The sequence below is a fragment of the Dunckerocampus dactyliophorus genome, chromosome 13 (genome assembly GCF_027744805.1).
Source record: "Dunckerocampus dactyliophorus isolate RoL2022-P2 chromosome 13, RoL_Ddac_1.1, whole genome shotgun sequence".
Taxonomy (NCBI): domain Eukaryota; kingdom Metazoa; phylum Chordata; class Actinopteri; order Syngnathiformes; family Syngnathidae; genus Dunckerocampus; species Dunckerocampus dactyliophorus.
In genome coordinates, this window is record NC_072831.1 from 2,094,276 (window position 1) to 2,114,425 (window position 20,150).

At 42.7% G+C, this 20,150-nt stretch overlaps 1 protein-coding gene across 1 annotated transcript; it reads left to right on the plus strand.

Annotated features, from left to right (window-relative positions):
• Positions 1-503: 503 nt before the first annotated feature.
• kcnk18 (potassium channel, subfamily K, member 18) lies at positions 504-18,743 on the plus strand. Its single transcript, XM_054797160.1, has 3 exons — positions 504-1,113; positions 1,194-1,340; positions 16,852-18,743. Exons 1-3 carry the CDS (start codon positions 897-899, stop codon positions 17,673-17,675), a joined length of 1,188 nt encoding a protein of 395 aa, XP_054653135.1. The 5' UTR covers positions 504-896; the 3' UTR covers positions 17,676-18,743.
• Positions 18,744-20,150: the final 1,407 nt, after the last annotated feature.

Here is a 20,150-nt window from a genome sequence, read left to right on the forward strand (position 1 = left end):
TCAAAATAACTTGAAAAGTTCTGAAAGGATTTGGATGAAATGTTCAGGAATTGTCGGAAATGGGATGTGGAAGAACTGATTAAATTTTGGGGGTGATCCGGATCCCTGTCTGGATCCAGCAGATTCTTTAACATTGCGAGATTGGGCCATTTTCGGCATATGTGCATAAAACACAAAATGGTCAGTGCGCTTGGAAAAAAAATACAGGACAAGTTTCGAAACAGGTTCTACAAAATATCAAAGACTGATCCAGATAATGGAATCATTCAGTATGCGCCCGAATATGAAAAAATAGGGGACCTTTGAAATGTTCATCCTAGGAAGACAACAAATGAAGCTACAAACATGCAACAACCACCATTATACACTATATAGCCAAGGTACAGTGGAATCTGGACTTGTATCGTCAAAAGCTATGGGAGCTAGATGCAGAAGAAAACCGCCATTATGAAAACTGCAATTTTTGTCAACAACTGCTGAAGTAATAGATAATATGAATCCCATTGCTAATGGTATGTTTTCATGGTCAACTATGGGAACTATGGCGGTTGGCGGACGTCTGCGCCCTCGGAGTGCTTTATTAGTTCTTATATAATTACGTGTGTGATTTCTATATGGATTATTTGGCCTTTAAGTGAGATCGACTTCCAAAGTAGTGTCAGTGTAGGCTGTGCAATGCTCTTCCTGCACCACAGGCAAGCAGTAATACACTTAGGAACATATCGTGCATATCCCGTGGGGACGTCAGTGCTGTGTTTGTGTGCGTAAGATGATGGAGTGTGAGTGTGCTAAAGTATGCATGAGTAGACCCAGAGCACATTTGTGGAACATCAAGGCAAGCTGATCGGCTGTGCAGCGGAGCAAGAAGGAAAGAAGGACAGTTAAGGAGGCCCAAAATGAAGGAAGCAAAAAACGCCACGGACGAGTCCAAGGCATGCAAAGCACGGATGTGGAGGCTGTTCCCTCACCTCATGTTGTGTCTGTCGCTGGTCTTTTATGCCGTGCTGGGAGCACTTTTGTTCCAATACATTGAAGGAGGGAGCACGTCCCCCACCAAGGTGGAATACCATGACTTCTTGGGACACATCATCCGGCGCGTACAGAACCTCACCAGTACGTTGGCCAGAAATGCCTGGAGTTACAGTACAGTAATTTAACCCAAAACCTAAATGATGCATTCTCTTTAACTTCAGATAACGCCTCCTACACCCACCGAAATATTGTGGAGGAACTGGAGCACACGATGCAAGATCAATTCAAAACCACATGGCTGCAGCTACCTGAGAAGTGGACCTTTGCTGGCTCCCTGTTCTTCTGCTGCACCGTCTTCACAACAGTTGGTAAGTGAGAGATGATCGTCTTCCTGACTCATTGACCAGCATGGTGGGCGTGGGTGATACTGCACATCGCATACCAAGTAAATACACAGCAATTTGTGCCAACACCAATGCAGACGTCCCTCGCATTATGGTTGGATTATCGCCCCTCGCTATGTCGGGGTTTTTCAAAAAAGAATTATGAAATGATCACTGCTTTGTGGTTCTATGCGGCCTATATTCGTTTTTAAAAAGGCATATTTAAGCAAATTTTACTTATTCTTTGCCAGAATGAAGCATTTCAAGCATAAAAATGGCATAATGAAATTAAATGAAGTAAAATACAAATACAAGGCAGAGGAAGCATTGCGATTGTGAATGTAGTACTACATTGGCCACTAGGTGTCGGTGTTCGGTGAGACAGGCACCAGACTCCTCACTAAGGTTCCCTACGGAATAGCGATGTACGATACCACTGATTTCATTTCCGATCCGATACTGGGTAAAATTCAGGCTGGTATTGGCGAAACTGATCCGAAACTGATACTTAGCAATTTTACCTAATGTGGGAAATTTTAGTAGTGTATTTTATATCATGGCATAAAGAATACGTAATATTTAAGTCATTTATTAATTGAATAAATTATGAATTGACAGAAATAATTAATGTGATCATTAATTTGAGTTATTTATTTATTTATTTTAAACCCTGACGTTTATTGAGGTAGTGGGGTGATTTACAATACACAAGACAAAAACACAGGACAAAATCATATAAAACATGTGAAAATTGTATTTTAAACAATAAAAAAATAAAATAAGTTAAATAATAAAGCCATGGAAATAAATGATGAACTATTAAGAACTACTTCAAGAATAAAAACTTTATTCACAATTCACACACGGCTCCATTTATGATCTGTCAGCGTTTCAAGAGATGAACGTTTCAGACCTCAAATGACTGACATTTTGATTTGAGAATCAATTCCAGAGCATGAAGAGCTGGTATCGGCAGTATCCATATTTCAGTATCGATCCACACGTCATTTAGTTTAGATCTTACATGGCTTATGTACTCTTATTCTGACTTGGGTAATACGAGAGTAAAGCCATTGAAAGCTGCAAGGAAGTACGCTGGGAGTACAAAAAACAACATGTGAGTCTATGTTATCTCATTTACTGTATGTCTACTATGTCTTATGTTAGGGGGTGTCCAAAGTACGGCCTGGGGGCCATTTGCGGCCCGCGGCTGCGATTTTATCAGCCCGCTGCACAGACTAAAAATGTAATTTAACAAGAAAACTTAAAAAAAACAACAACAACAGCAGCAAAAATGGAAAAATCAATCAAAAGTCAAAATATTAAGAGAAGAGTTGTAATCTAGCAAGGAAAAAAAGTCATAATTTCTCAAGAAGTATCGTTTTTTTAATTAACAGTATGAGGAAAATGATCATATGAGCAGCATGATGTTGAAATATTAAAGTTGTTTTTTTTAAAGTAAAAAACAATAAATAAAGTTGCAATTTTTGGAAACTTAGTTTGGGGGAAAATTTATAACATGGGAATAAAGTCAAAATATCAGAAGAAAAGAAGTTGAAATATTTGGAAAATTATATTAAAAAAAATCAACAGCAGAAATTTGACCAGAGTAAGGTCCAAATATTACAAGGAAAAAATCCATTTCTAATTTGAAAAAATATGAGAATAAAATTGTAAAATGAGGAAAAATATTATTTCAGTAACCATGTAGAAATAAAGAAAAAATGCGTTATTATTTTTAAAAGATATAAAGTTACAATTGCGAGAAGAAACTTTACAAGAGGAAAGCTGAAATGAAAAAGTTGGAAAATGTAAAAAATCAGCAGAAATGGAAAAAACAGCTGTAATTTTATGGGAATTAAAGTCAAAATGAAATGAAGAACAAAAGTCGCAGTTTGACAAGAATAAACTCGTATCATGATGGAAAAGATGTCGTTTTTAGCAGCATTTCACCGATATTACAAAGGTGAAACGCAGTTTTTTTCTTGAGCAATTAACCGCCATAAACAAAGGACGACTGCAATGAAACTGTTGTGTAGAAACGCAACAAATAGACTTATTTAGTCAGACTCAACACCAAAACCTTTTGTTTTTAAACAGTCAGTCAAAGCAATCCATCACAATCTACTTCATGCCTTTACATGCACCTGGCTTCTGCAGGTAGTTCAAAATAGCATAAGCACTGCCGGAGCACGGACTTTTTTGTCTGCCTTTGAGGACCACCATAACCACAAGAGCCAAAGCAGATGTCATTTCAACACACATTAAAACAACCAACCACACATAGCACCTGTCGAAAGCTCTATCCATTGTCATTACGAAATCTGTACCGGAAGCGCGATCGGTTATGCGCATGCACTCGACCTACGCCACTCTCTCCATTCGCAAATTTGTATGACAGCTCTTGTGCGACATCATGTGCTGTGGTAGTTATTATTTTTTAAATGGATGAAGAAAAATGGTCAATAACCATACTTCATATATGTAATACTGTACATTGGGGGGTTAATTTATTCGTGACTCTTATAAAATACTTCGCTAGCATGCGGATGTTGCTATGGTCTTTATTCACCGAGACTGAGCTGCGTAAAAACTTAGGCAATGCGTTGATGCGCTGCAGATGTAAACGTTGTATTTGGTGACGTATAATATACATATAATAAAGAAATACAAGAAAACACATAAAATACAGTGATATTTGAATGTAAACAACCATAAGCAGAGTTTAATGATGAATTAATGTGGAAGATTCAGCTAGAGCTTTTTTTTTCTAAACTGAGAAATGTCATCCATCCAAACCCACCTTGCTAGCAAATGCTTTTGTCTTTATTTTTTCAGTGGCAAAAAAAACCTAAAAATGAATGGAACCAAGTGAAGAGGGCTTATAATTTAACCACTTGCACCACGGATGTAAGAGAGAAAAAGATCGATTATAGTGGTGTGAAGAAGTGTGTGCCACCTTCCTGATTTCTTTGCGTGTTTGTCACGCTTAAATGTTTCAGATCATCAAACAAATGTAAACATTAGTCAATGACAACACAACTGAACACAAAGTGCAGTTTTTATATGAAACTTTTTGTTATTAACTGAGATGAATTGAGATCTATCAGTGTGGAAAAGGTTACAAAGCAATTTCCAAAACTTTGGGACTCCAGCCAACTACAGCGAGAGCCATTATCCACAAATGGCCAAAACATGGAACAGTGGTGAACCTTCCCAGGAGTGGCCGGCCAACCAAAATGACCCCAAGAGTGCAGCGACGACTCATCCAAGAGGTCACAAAAGACCCCACAACAACATCCAAAGAACTGCAGGCCTCACTTGCCTCAATTAAGGTCAGTGTTCATGACTCCACCATAAGAAAGACACTGGGCAAAAATGACCAAAGCCACCGCTGAACAAAAACAACATTACGGCTCATCTCAATTTTGCCTGAAAACATCTTGATGATCCCCAAGACCTTTGGGAAAATACTCTGGTCTGATCAGACAAAAGTTTAACTTTTGGGAAGGTGTGTGTCCCATTACATCTGGCGTAAAAGTAACACAGCATTTCAGAAAAAGAACATCATAGCAACAGTAAAATATGGTGGTGGTAGTGTGATGGTCTGGGGCTGTTTTGCAGCTTCAGGAACTATAACCATGAATTCTGCTGTCTACCAAAAAATGTTGAAGGAGAACGTCCGGCCATCTGTCGGTGACCTGAAGCTGAAAGCAACTTGGGTTCTGCAGCAGGACAATGATCCAAAACACACCAGCAAGTCCACCTCTGAATGGATGAAGACTTTGGAGTGGTCTAGTCCAAGTCCTGACCTGAATCCTATTGAGATGCTGTGGTATGACCTTAAAAAGGAAAAGCCTCCAATGTGGCTGAATGACAACAATTCTGCAAAGATGAGTTCCTCCCCAGCGCTGGAAGAGACTCATTGCAAGTTATCACAAACACTTGATTGCAGTTGTTGCTGCTAAGGGGGGCCAACCACTTATTATGTTTAGGGGGCAATCACTTTTTCACACAGGACCATGGAGCTTCGGATTTATTTCTCCCTTAATAATAAAAAGTTTCATTTAAAACTGCATTTTGTGTTGAGTTGTGTTGTCATTGACTAATATTTACATTTGTTTGATGATCTCAAACATTTAAGTGTGACAAAAATTCAGGAAGGGGGCAAAAACTTTTTCACACCACTGTATGTTGTAATTTCTAAAATCTTAATGTTTTTTGTGAGAGGGGGGCTGAGTATATTACACATGCATAGTAGAAATCTTGATGGCTTACGTTTCCGCTCTGGATCGACGGATGATGTAGATTACTCGTGTAATCGTACAATCGGCTTGCCCAACATGTGACTGGATGTAGACACATTCTGCACATGCCTAGAACCGATTGCGTTTCTGGTACGGATTGTGTAATGACATCCATTTAACCAGACCCCTTCTACCAGAGACACTTTAGCACATTAGCCATTAGCACGTAGCATTCTCTTCCTCGCATAGCTCAAGGAGCTGAAACGACCACAATTGCCACAAAGCGGGAAGAAAAAACAGCAGAATAGAAGTGATGGGGCAAGTAAACAGGTCGTAACGTGAATGTTCAGTGTGAGCACTGCTCAGTGAGGGCCAGAAGAGGGAGGGGGAATCGCATTGCCAAGTCCATCATGGTACAAACGGTCGTGTGTGCGTACATCCCCAGTGACCACTAAATATTGTCCCAATCCTGCTGTTTGACTTTATTGCTGATCTACTGTTGTCTTCTTTGGCTACGTTTATATTTAGGCAGCCTTTTTCTCTGAGTTGTTTATGGCTATTACTTATCCTGCCCTGGTGTTCTACCCACCTGTGTTGATCGTACTTGTCTTTTTGTTATTTCTGTGTCTTTGCATCCTGCCTGCTCCTGTCATGTCAACTTTATTTGTCCTGTTCTTCGTCCCCGTCCGTGCCTCCAAGACCCCCCTCGTTCCTTTGTGTTTTGTTGAGCTGAAATAAAGCTGTGCGGGAACGTTGTCTATGAAACATCCGGTGAAGACACTTGCTTTCAGCTTGACAGGTGTCATGGTTGGATATTCCAAAACCTAATCTGTAGCTAAATGAACACCTAAGTCACTCACACTGCACAACAACACATGATGTACTTTTATTCCTTGTTGTCTTGCACACTCGAAGGGACGTTGCAAGGGAAGGAGAAACAGGCTTATTGGGAGGAGGAACTGTCAATAATGACAGCACAACACTGCTTAGTTATCACTGTCCATTTCATAGGAGCAGATCATTTGGGATATTTAAAGATGCCATCTTGATCTTTCATGATGGTGGCCGTGTTCGAGCGGCCAGAACCGGACATGCAACCAATGTTGATTTCTCTACTTTCTAAACATTTTACCTTGTCTCATTTCAGTTTCACTTTCTTTTTCTTCGATGTTTTGCTTTACCTGCAATTGGCTGGTGACCAGTCCAGGGTGTACTCCGCCTCTCAGCCAAAGTCAGATGGGATAAGCTCCAACATACTGTACCCCCGTGACCCTAGTGAGGACAAGCGGCATAGAAAAGGGATGCATGGTTGGATAGGGTTATGTTTCACGTTGTACAACAAAATGTAAAACAAGACATAGCTACACGAAACGTAACATAAAACATCATAAAACAAAATGTTGCAACACAAAATGTACCACAGAACGTTGTAACACAAAACGTAACGTGAAGCATCATAACACGAAGCGTCGTAACACGAAACATCCTAACATAAAATGTAGTAACATGAAATGTCGTAACATGAAACGTAGTACTGTAATGCGAAAAGCCGTAACACGAAACGTCATAACACAAAATGCTGCAACACAAAGTGTAACACAAAACACTGTAAGACTAAATGTAACATGACGCATTGTAACACAAAACGTAACATGAAACATGAAATTTAGTAACATGAAATATACTAACACAAAATGTAACAAAAAAGTTAACACGAAATGTAGTAACACAAAAATTCATAACATGAGATGCAGTAACAAAGTGTCATGACATGAAACACAACACAAAATGTTGTAGCATGAAATGTAGCAACACGAAACATCATAACACAAAACATTGTAAAATAAAACATTGTAACACAAAACGTCGTAGCACGAAATGCAGTAACACGAAACGTTGCAACACGAAACATAACATGAAATGTAATAACACAAAACGTCCTAACATGAAATGTCAAAACACGAAACGTCGTAACACAAAACGTTGTAACATAAAATGTAGCAACATGAAATGTCATAATATGAAAGATTGCAATGCAAAATGCCGTAACACAAAGCATCATAACATGAAATGTAGTAACAGGAAACGTAATGTGAAACGTCATGAAATACTGAAACATGAAATGTTACACGAAACACTAACACCAAATGTTGTAACACAAAACATTGTAACACAAAATGTTGTAACGTGAAACATCATAACGTAAAAACGTAACAAAAACGTAACACAACATGTAGTAACACAAAACGTCATAACATGAAATATAGTAATACATAACATCGGAACACAAAACGTAACACAAAACATCGGAACACAAAACGTCACAACATGAAATGTAATAACACAAAACGGCGTAACGTGAAATGTCACAACACAAAACGTCAAAACACAAAACGTTGTGGCACAAAACGCTGTAACATAAAATGTAGTACCACAAAATGTCGTAACATGAAAAGTAGTAACACAAAACGTAAAATGAAACATCATAACATGAAATGTACTAACACGAAACGGAACAAAAAACGGAACACGAAATGTAATACCATGAAAATTCATAACATGAAATGTAGTAAAACAAAATGTCGTAACATGAAATGTCATAACTCAAAACGTTGTAACATGAATTGTAGTAACACGAAACATCGGAACACAAAACATAACACAAAACGTCGTAACATGAAATGTAGTAACACGAAACGTCGTAACATGAAATGTCATAAAGTGAAATGTCGTAACATGAAACATCAATGCTTCCCGGTTAATCAATAATCCCAACCTACAGCTGATTCAGTTTAAAATCCTTCATAGAGTACACTACACAGGACATAGAATGTTTAGAATGGGCTTAACTGACTCTAACATCTGTACACACTGCTCAGACCATAGAATAGATGACTACTTACACTCCATGTGGACCTGTGCTCCCTTTAACAATTTTTGGCACGGAGTGTGTGAGGACCTATCTTTGGCACTTGGGTTCTCCATTCCTACCTCCCCTTTACTATGCCTGCTGGGCGATCTCTCCACAATTGATGTAGAAACAAACCAAACACAGCTTCTCATCACTGCATTAAGCATCGCCAAGAAAACCATTCTCATCAATTGGAAATCAAGGAAGAAAGTGAGCATAGCTCTTTACAAAAATCTTTTGTTAGATCATATAGCTATGGAGAGAATGTCTGCTGAATCTAAGGAACAAATGTCAGAATTTCAGTCTATATGGGCACCAATAATTAATTCCCTGACCTGACTTTCAGAGGGGTGAGGGCGTCTGTCTCTGCCCCTGGGGGTCTCGTTCATCTGGCATGGGGTGTGGTCCTGGTCGCTGGGGGGCCCTGGTACCTCGGGGGCGGGCAGGGGCGGGCTTGGTGTCCCGGGTCTTCTTTGCTGGGCTGCCTACCTGGGGAGGCTCGTGGGTGGGGGTGTGGAGGGGTCCGGGTCGGGTGATGGGGCGGGGTCGGGGGGGCCGTCCAGGGGGCGGCGTTGGTTGACCTCCGGTGGTGGGTGGGCGGGTTGCTGCATCCTGCAAGTGCCGGGCGCCTACTGCTGCTGGGGGGGCCCGTGTGCGGCTGGTGTCGGTGCGCGTGGGGGCGGGCGGCGTGGTGTTCTTCTGCGTGGCGCTGGCCGGGATCGGCGGAGGGATGCCCTGCGGGGCTCCTTTGCCCCTGCCGTGCCACTGACCTGTCGCCCCCCAATTTTAATCGCAGAGTAGACACTTAGGGTTTGGGGGGGCTGGTCAGGTGAGGGGCCCTCCGAACGGCAGCTGTCCCCCGATTTTAATTGCATCATTAGCTATCATCCACATACACACCTATCATATACATGCACACAGATACACCCCTCAGGGACACAGAGACCAGCTCTTCATAGCTGTCCTCTTTTATTTTATTTATTTATTATTTTTTTAATTGCATTATAGACACAATCACACCTCATCACATACACGGGCGGGGCGGGCTGGATTGGGGTGCCTCGTGCCTGTTATGCGGCGCCTGCCCGCCAGGGTCGGCGGTGTGGCCAGGGGCACTGGCCTTCGCGGTGGCTCGCCCGGGGTGGCCTGGCTTGTGGGATGCCTTTGTCTGGTTCACCTGCCTTTCCCTGGGGTGGCCCTCTGGGGCCTGTTGATGCCGGGGCTTGTGCCGGGGGGGCGACTTGCGGTGCTTCCCCTGGACTGACACGTGCTGCGGGCGCCTCTGCGCTCTTGGGGCGGGTTCGGCGTTCTCCGGGGGGAAGTGCCGGTGCTGCGGATGGCCCGTGTGCTGCTGGGGCGCCGGGCCGGCTGGTGGGTTGGGGCTTGGTCATGCTTGCGGGTACTGTGGACCTGGGTGGCGGGGTGGGGGTGAGGCGGCGTGTGCCCTGGGGCCGGGCCCGCTGGGGGGGGTTGTGCCCTGCCGGGCGCTTGGGCGTTTGTCGCCGTTGCGCTTTGTGCTCTGCTGGGCAGCTGTCTGTGTTTTCGCCTCCTCCGGTCTGTCTGCGGGCTTGTCGGGGGTGGGGCTCCGGTGCGCGGGTGTTGCGCTGTCGGCTCTGGTGGCATGTGGCTAGTTTGGCTTCTGGTGGTTGGTAGGGTCCGTCGGCTGGTCTGCTGCTGGTCTCGCCTTCTCGGCTCTGGTGCTTGGCCTCCCTGCTGCTTGGGGTGCGGTGCTCCCGCTCCCTCTTCGAGGTTTGCTGGCCCGCGGGTGTCGGTTGGCACTGTGTGGTGGTTCGCCTGGCTGCTCGCCGGTTTTCCCGCCTGCTTGCTCAGTTTCCCGCTTTCCTCCTCGCTTACTCCTCTGTCTGCCTTGCTGGCGGCATCCTACCGTTCGGAGGGTGTGGCCTGGTGTCTTCCTGCTCCCCGGCGTCCTAAAGACAAGGCTCCAAACCAAAAACAGAGCAATGTGGCGTAAAGATGAGGAATGCAAAGAGCACTACATTGGGGAAACTAAGCAAATGCTCCAAAAAAGGCTTTATCAACATCGCAGGGACAATGCTAGTGGTCCTCAATCAGCAGTACATCTACACCTTAAAGCAACCAATCACTCTTTTGAGGACAGTGAGGTAAAGATTTTGGCCAAAGAAAACAGATAGTTTGAAAGAGGAGTAAAGGAAGCTATTTTTGTCAAACAACAGAACCCATCATTGAATCGGAATGGTGGTTTGAGGTTTAATTTGGACCCTGTGTTCAGCAGGTCACTGAGACCAAAACCCACAGCTCTTAGTCTTGCAAATGAGGTGGAGCCAGGGCCGAGCCAGAACAATAGATGCTAACGAGCCAGTATCAGAGTCATTCATACCCAACTACAGGGAGCTACACTTCCCTTTGATCGGAGGTGCTAATGGCAGGAGAGGATTAGACCACAACTCCGCCCAGTCTTAGTGTAAGGAACCAATAGGAGGAGGGTGTTGGCACACCAATTCCGCCCACTCTTACTGTATTTAAGGCCTAGGCTACCAGCACTTGTTTCGCTGACGAAACTCTTCGGATGAGGAGCGAAACGTCCGACACCTTCTTCACAGAAGTACAGATGACGTCTCAAGAAGTCTTTCCCTTCCATTTGTATGTGTGAGCTTTCTCCATGTGCGTTCCAACAACATGTTAGGCTAACTGGAGACTGTAAAATGTGTGAGTGTGAGTGAGTTGTTTCCTGGCCAGTGCAGGGTGTGAGTTGCTGTGTGATTAGTTTGGTGTTCTTCATTAGATGACACCGTCAGTCAGACTTTTATATTGTCATACTGTTACATAAACTGCTCCTGTAGTTTCCAATGGGTTGACAGGCTTGTTGTGAGTGTGATATGCATTTTTATGACATGGACATGTGTGGCTTAAACAATGGAATTTACGGTATGTGCAGTGAGTGGCCCCCATTATGAAGCCGCTGCTTTTGCATGCTTGGAATATGTGAGGAGAGGCTAACAGTTAGCACTGCATGCGCTGCTTGCATGGACTGGACCTTGTTCTCGTCTGCAATTTCCACAGAGGAGCGGCAGTGAGATGTTGCGGGCTTATTAATAGCCCCCCTGCTCAATGCCTCTGTGTTGGAGTCATCCCAATAAAGGAAAATGTCACTTCCCTACGCCTTCGGGTTGGGGACTGTTCAGAGTACTAGACCTTCTTGGGGTCTACCAGAGGGGTGCTTGAGAGCATCTCCGCTGGTGACGCCATAGTTCTACTGTCAGACTTCAATGCACATGCGGGCCGGCCACTCCTGGGAAGGTTCACCACTGTTCCATGGTTTAGCCATTTGTGTATAATGGCTCTCACTGTGGTTGGCTGGAGTCCCAAAGCTTTAGAAATAGCTTTACAACCTGATAGAGCTCAATGAATCTCAGTTATGTTTTAACGTTATGTTTTAATAAAACATTTCATTTAAAAACTTCATTTTGTGTTCAGTTGTGTTGTCACCGACTAATATTTACAGTACATTTCTTTGATGATCTGAAACATTTAATTGTGACAAATATGCAAAAAAATAAGAAACACTTTTTCACACCACTGTACATACCAGCCATCACCAGGTAGCGGTCTGTGTACGATCTCTCAAAGGGATAGTTGGGATTTTTTTACATGAAGTTGTATGACATCCTCATCAGAAGTGTAGCGCATCAACAGTGACTTTTCTCCCACTCAGCCTCCTGAGCGCTGTTCTGCTCGGATTTCGGTGATGAGGAACGTAGTTCCGGTTAGTTGCTGGGGTCACAAGTACAGAGCTTGCCTCCTCGAACAAAATCAGACCTCACAGTCACTCAGCGTTACTTTCTCTCTTCATTGTATCACTGCACGCTGCCACAGCCACCTTGTTTACGTACTGTACGTATTCCACAGCGAATGAAGACATTAGCGTCGCAGCCATCTTCATCACATACACAAAAATGGACAGGCAATAGCACGCAGTGATACAAAGGACGTAATGCCGCGCGATTGTGAGGTCTTTATTTAAGTGGCCTCAGCAAATAACCGGAAATATGTTTCTCATCACTGAAATACGAAAAGAACTAGGCTCATGGGACCAAGTGGGGGGTAAGTCAATTTGGATGGACTATACTGCTGACGGGGATGTCATACAACTTCATGTCCAAAAAATTCCAACTCCCCCTTTATGTTAAGCCCTTTGCTTCTACAAAAATGATGCAGACTTGTAATTATTTGGACTGTAATAACAAGAATGTGTCTGAATGGCCGTGTATATCCCATGCTTTTCCTGTCACGGACATTGCTATCAGGAAACTTTGGCTTCTTGCCGTATTGGCTTCCATATTTACAAAGTGGCCAGGACGCTTCAGCGAGAAGGATTACGTTTCTACACGCCCAACACAGACAGAGCTCTGCTGTTCCAACACCCAATTAAGAACTAGCTATACTGATTTGGAAAACAGTCAAAATAAAACGGAAAAAACGACTCACATCTACAGGTGTGGTTCCAGCACTGCCTCAGCACTTCTCTCCCTTCTCTCGCTCTCTCTGCACGTTCTAACGCCATCTGACAACTCGCATCCGTGTTTTCCTGTTCATACAAGTATACAGTAGACATCCCTTGGGCTTTGTGCTCAAAGGAATGTCGTCATCACTTGTTTCAGAATCAGACATGTTTACTTTCACCATCTCAGCAGTAAACACTGAAACACTTGATGGAAATGTACTCAGCAGTTGACAGCTTGCAGCAGCGTGCAGTGATACCAACAGAGACAAAATAAAGCTGAGCAATAGTGAGGTCTGACTTTTTTGTGGAAAACGGTTTTGTGATGCAAATGTATTCCTATAAAAAACCACCAGAACTCGGCTCACGGGATGAAGTGGGGGAAAAGTCACTGTTGATGGGGGTGTCATGTCAAAAAATCCCAACTATCCATTTAAAACTAAAACAGTACTATGTACTTTAAATCCAAGAAAAAAATAAAAACAATCGGTAGGCCTGTCATGATAACAAATTTTGCTGGACAATAATAACAATAATTTTCATTAATTACGTATATGTCAAAATAATACAGTACGTTGTATCAAAAGCAATACATTTTAATTTCTAACATTGTAATTGGATTGTATAGCGCTTTTAAATAAATTAAACAATATAATAAATTTAAAAAATAGACAAAAAACACCCCAATGAAAATAAAATGGAGTCAGTCTCTTTTAGCAACAATTGCACTTCCATAAAAATCATAATCATAACCAAAAACAATTACAAATAGACCATGTCTCTGTTAAGACAAAAAAACACTACACATACACATGCAGTTATGTAGCGTATTGTTAAACTAATGTAGGCGGTCATATTTGAGCCGGACCACATATCTGTGGTGACAGAGTAAAATGCAATGTTTCTGAAGTCCTTCAACACGTCTTTTTTCACTCTGTTACACAGTTCAGGAGTTGCTGTTTGTGACATTTGCATGTACTGTACGTTTTCCCAGGCAACTCGTACTGTCTGTCAAACCTTCCTAACATTTCCCCAAATGTTGGCTTTTCAACCGTATTGAAAGGTTTCATTTCTTTTGCAGTCTAGTGAGTGACACTGTCTGTGAGCACGCACCATTTTGTGCTGTTTTGTTTTCCATTTACTTTGCTGCTCAAACGCCTGTCGGGACGAAGGCTGTGCTGCACCTGGAAATTGCCTAAAGGTGAGTCCGCTCCTGGTAAAGGCAACAACTTTTTTCTCCCCAAATTTCTCCCGCCTTTTGGTCCACTTTTAGGCAGACTGTCCCTCACTTGAAATATGTACATTGTTGGAAATGGGACATTGCATAAAATGTATTCTTAAGGTGGATTGTCCCGTGCAGGGCGGACCGAGTGACCTGTGATTGTGAAATGTGACCTTTAGGGTGTTCTGTTTTCTTTCACATTAGATATTTGTACTTGTTGATCAAAATCTTGGCAAGTCCATTTTAAGATAAGATATGGCTTTTGTCATATCTACAGCAAGGAAACAAGTTTCTCCGAAAAATGAAAGTCTTTGGCTTTCCACAGTGAATGCCAGTGATGCCACAATGAGTGGAACTCTTTAGAAGTCCAGTACTTTGGTTTATTTGGAAGTTAAATTAAATTGAATGATTGGGGAAAGAGTCGGTCCTTCTCATTTTACAGTTTGACTGCATTCAAAGTTCGAGCAAGACATGAGTCTGTTACTTTCAGTGTCAGCATGAGTGATGCAGCAGGCTAATGGCTAATGGATACAGCAACAGGAAGCCCATGGTAGGAAGAGGAGACGAGAATGCTTTTACATCGCCACAAAAAGCTTATGGGCGCGTTAGAGGCTTATTGTCTTCTGTGTGTTGTTGTCAACTTAATTCAACTCTTCAGAACCAACATCGTGTGGTCACAGCTGCAATACACTGACGCCGACGTTTTAAAGTACAGAATTTCCTCCATGGAAGTCTATCGCAATCTTTGAAAAGTCAGCATTTCTCCACTGATATCGAGCGTCAGCGTCTACAGAAGTCCTCAGTCTACGTACTACAAAAGTACTTCCCTTCTTACGATGGTGATGTAAGTGGAGGTTTAGTGTGGGTGGGGACTTACACCTAAATAAATAACTCACACTGGACCCGCAACACATGAAGTACAGTACACTAATCCATTGTTTATCGTGGTTAATTGTGGTAGTTGGAGCACCGAAAACCTGTTGACCACCTTCTAAATATGCTTTTTAACATTATTAGAGCCCTCTAGACATAAAATAACACCCCTATAGTCACCTTTACACTCCTATTACCTAATATAGTAGACATACAGAAAATAAGACATTTAAGACATCGTACTTGTGTGTGTTGTTGTAAATGTGTTCTGGTGCTAGGGGACAGGAAGTAACATCAGGGGTTCAAGTCGAGTTTTAGCTTGGCATGGGTTACGGCCACAACCGTGTATTTATTAGGCATTTTTATCAGGGATTATTGTGCCTGTGGTGAGATCATTCAAAGCTGCAATAAAAGCCTGTTGTTCCGCTCAGTGTATGATACTACATATCATCACAGCGTCTTTGCGTTTTATGAATGCTTGTATTTATATATATATATATTTGTATTTTACCTCATTTAGCCATTGTTATGCTTCAAATTTCTTCATTTAGGCCAAGAATATGTAAAATTTGCTTAAATGTGGATATTACTGGACTAATAATAGGGCGTGTTCAACCACGAAACAGCATGATTTATTAATATATTTAGAAAAACCATGACAGGGTAAAGCTCAGAAATTGAAACCGCAAAGTGGCGAGGGATGATTGTGACTCTTTGATTTAGTGTTGTTTTGACTGACCTGTCGCTGTAGCTTGGTTAATATGCAGGTCACATTATGTAAACGTAGCATTGCAGGTGCTTTTTGGAGTTTTTTTCAGAAGGCATTAGTGGCAAAATAGGTGCATCCCATTATGTGCATTATCAGCTGCCTCTTTTTATCTGTCTTTATATGTTTAGAATGCACAGAAAAGAGAAAGACATACAGTATGTGTTCATGTCTCACATAAAGATTGTGGCAAATGATAGACAAAATAAGTGTGAATTTGGACTTCTGACTAAAATTCTAATTCGGGTCGGGGGGGCAGCAGGGAAGCCCAGACTTCCCGCTCCCCAGCTACTTTGTCCAGCTCCTCCCCCAGTTCCTGAGGCGTTCCAGGCCAGTTCAGAGACATATTCTCTCCAACGGGTCCTGGGTCTTCCTCGAAGCCTCCTACCAGTCGGGCGGGCCCTTAACACCTCCCCTGGGAGGCGTCCGGGAGGCATCCTGACCAGATGCCCGAGCCACCTCATCTGGCTCCTCTCAATGTGGAGGAGCAGCGGTTCTCCTCCAAGCTTCTCCCGCCTGACAGTGCTTCTCAACTTATCTCTAAGGGAGAGCCCAGGCACCCTATGGAGAAAACTCATACTGGCTGCTTGTACCCGCGGTCTTGCGATCAAATTAACTGCGTGGCTCACGCTGATTTCCCTTTTGTTGTTTCCTGATGGGAGGCGAAACCCGTTTGATACAATGACAGTAAGAACATGAAAAACCAAAGTGGTGTAGTTCATCGGTTCACGGCTGCAACAGCCATCTGTGAACCGACTCGACTCCGCCTTCGAAGTGACACCCGCACTCAAGTTTGCAGGATTGGAAAAGGGTAATCAGACATCCTCTGACCTAGGAAATGTAGAAAGAGTCTCTACTGGTAACCAAGACTTGAACTTTTCATCTTTGTTTACCGCCTACTCTAGTATAGCATGAACACAATGTTCCCATTCAAATCCAGCAGTTGCTTCGCCTTCACAGTCCTCAGTGGTCTGATGTTGTTTGATTTCCTTTGCAGGTTACGGACACATCTATCCAGTCACCCTGTCTGGTAAAGTGGCGTGTGTGTTGTATGCCATGGTGGGCATTCCTCTGATGCTTTTAGTCATCCTGGACGTTGGAGACTTCCTGGCTATGCTGATGTACAGAGCATATGTTAGCATTCATGCCTTCTTCAAAGTCCTCTGCTCCCACACTTGGCCTTCGCTGAGGGCTCGTATGAAAGCGAGTGATTCAAGCCAGTGGACCGTGGAAGACGGTGTCACCGTTTTCAGCCGTGATGTCGTGGTCCGGGAACTGCTGGACATGCGGCAAGTGTTGCAGAGTCAAGTGGATGTGAAGCACAATTCCATGCAGCTCCAAAATAATAAAGAGATCTTTGAGAAGATACTTGCCAGGGAGAATCTACTTCGAAAGAGCCCCCTTCTGAGGAGCCTCTCCTGTCCAGAACTGAACCGTCTGCCGCCACTTCCCACAGGATTTGCCATCTGGGACTTCACAGGGTTGGGGGATAGTATGGAACAGCTGAAGGTACCATTTGTGCTCATTCTTTTCATCGTCTTTGCTTACATTCTACTTGGAGGTTTGATCATGCCAATGTGGGAGAAAGAATTCACAGGGTTTGATCCTTACTACTTTTGTTTCATCACGCTCACCACTATCGGCTTTGGAGACTTGGTACCTCATCATCCCAAGTATTTCATGCTCACCTCGCTCTTCATCATCGCGGGGATGGCCATCATGTCCATGGCGTTTAAGCTAAGCCAGACAAGGATTGTAAGCTGCTACCGCAAGTGCATCAAGATCATCGGCAAGGGAAACGATGAGACGACGACAAAGTGACCATGCATGGTTCCAAACATACGTTATGTGGATGATTTCTTTGTTGCAACAGTGCATCTTGACAATAATCTCAGGGCTTTGACTCACAACTGGACTGTTCAGGTTTCACATCTCATCCAAACAGCTTTGATTAAATTCCTTCCCGCCTATAACGGCTCATTTGGGGTACTAGACATGCATGAAAAATCAACAAAATTTCGGATGCGTCAGGACCAGCCAATATTTGATATTTTGGTGATCCGGAACCTGGTAGTAACAGCTGCATGGCTGCATGAGTGACTCTGGTTCCTGGAACATGTTCTGGTTGTGACATCACAGCCTAAATGGCGTCGGTTCAGAAAACTCCCTGTCAAAATCCCCACTTCATTTCACACCTATTTCATAGCTATTTATCTATGACAGCAGTGTGACAAAAATGCTTTATTGAGTACTTTGATTTTGTTACTGTTGTTTTCAAACTTTTGTTGGTGTCGTGAGCACTTTAAGGCTTTTACCTTCTGTGAAGATGTGACTGTTCCCAAAGACACGATGCGGCAGTAAGATCGACCTCCACCACCTTCCTGTTTTCATTCACATCATGTCTTCAGTGAAGGTAAAAGTATCCTTAAAAGGTCCCTGGCATGGTACATGATTCATCAACATTGCATAAATATGTTGTATATTGTTTGTAATTATGTTCTACATTGTTGGATTTTCGAAAGCAAACTGTAAATTTGCAAAAATCACGATGCCATGACGAGCTACCTCTCGCTGATGCCATCGGGGTACTATCACTCAGGTGCACAAACATTGGTACGTACGAGACGGAGGATGTTTACAGTGATTATAGCCAAGATTTCAGTTAACAGTTTTCAATGAGGCAGAAATATTTGGAGATTAAAAGGAGAACTTGCAGTACATGGACTAAAGCCTTAAGACATGGAGGAGATTGGTCGCCTTCAAAACACAGAATGGTAAGTGTAAATTACTCTGGTGTTGCTCATCCTTCAGTTAACCGGCTTCTTAATGAGTGTAAAGTGTTTTTTATAGCCTTTTTGATTGTATATGTGGATAAATGTTTGCTGCCATCGCCCCCGCCAATCACAGTCAACTCTATCACTGTGAAAAGTTGTTTATATAACATGATTGCAGCCTTGTCACTATCATGGAATAGTGTTTAGAGTACATTATGTAAATAACACTCTGTAACACACTCTGTGACGCTGTGGTCATTCTTCCTTGTTTTGATGTTTTTTCCTGTGCAGCGGCGGAATATTAGCCTTTTTCAAAATGCATTCAAACCGTACTTTCAAGCCAAATGCTTCTTGTAAAGGTTCTCCATCGAAGAAGTCATCAGTGAAATGATGACTGCACAGGACAGAACTCAAGGTGGACATCCATCTGCCTCTCGTTCTCTGCACTTGCTTTGTCCATTTTCTGTCTTAAACCTTCATCTTTTGGAAAAGAAAACACACGTACAGTATCACTTGGATACTGTGAACATCCTGCAGTAACACAACGTTTTGGCTACTACTTTGATGAAAAATGTACTGAACTAAGTCGCGATCTTCCTTGAGAAGAGTTTCTTTGCTCTGCTTTAGCTGAGAGGTGTCACCCCAATGACATCAACAGTGGACAAAACAGATTTAAAAACCTGCTGAAAACTAGCTTCGCAGTCACAGATACTGTATTTAGCACCACAAGCTCTACCGCAAATGTACAAGGACGTCAGACAGACAGTTGCTAAGCCTGATACTGGGGTACGTTTTAAATTCTGTCAAGCACTTTGTGTTGCATTTTATGTGTAGGAAAAGTGCTTCACCAATACATTGGTTGATGATTTTTCAGCCTAATAGTTATTGTTACTAATGATGTACCCTAAATTTCGGTGTATAAGCCGCTACTTTTTTCTTAAACTTTGAACCCTGCATCTTATACGGCGGTGCGGCGAATTTATGGCTAAATTCTAATCTCGTTCCTTTACTTCAGAACTGCTACTAATTGTTTAAATGCTGTGCCGCTCGCGGGTCAGGAAACGGTAGCACTTTCTTCGGCAGGAGCCAATCACGAGCTAGCAGTGCACTCACAACGAGCTTGTCAACTCATTGGAAAACGCCGGTCATGATATATAACAGAAAAACAACATAGTCACACACATACTCACGGTGTCATCTTACTAAGACACGACATTAACAACACTAAACTCATCACACAGCAACTTAACACTGAAAAGATAGACCTGACAAATACATAAACATGTTCCATATGAGTTTAAATGAGAAAACACCCAACATTTGTGCATGCTTCAATGCTTCAATGCTTCATTCAAATGAAATGCATTATGCGAAAACTTTAAAAAGTTTTTTTTTGCCATTTTACACTCATATTGGTACATCTTTTTGTAATTATTAGGTATACCTTTTGAGTGTGAAGTTGCTGTATGATGAGTTTAATGTTGCTTGTTAGATGACACCGTGAGTCAGACTGTTTTCCCAT

What these genes read in the sequence shown, in the direction of transcription:
- kcnk18 (XM_054797160.1), top strand. Translation starts at nt 897, where the DNA reads ATGAAGGAAGCAAAAAACGCCACGGACGAGTCCAAGGCATGCAAAGCA. An exon ending in GCGCGTACAGAACCTCACCA is followed by an intron (nt 1,114 to 1,193) that starts GTACGTTGGCCA and finishes CTTTAACTTCAG; the next exon opens with ATAACGCCTCCTACACCCAC. An exon ending in CACCGTCTTCACAACAGTTG is followed by an intron (nt 1,341 to 16,851) that starts GTAAGTGAGAGA and finishes TTTCCTTTGCAG; the next exon opens with GTTACGGACACATCTATCCA.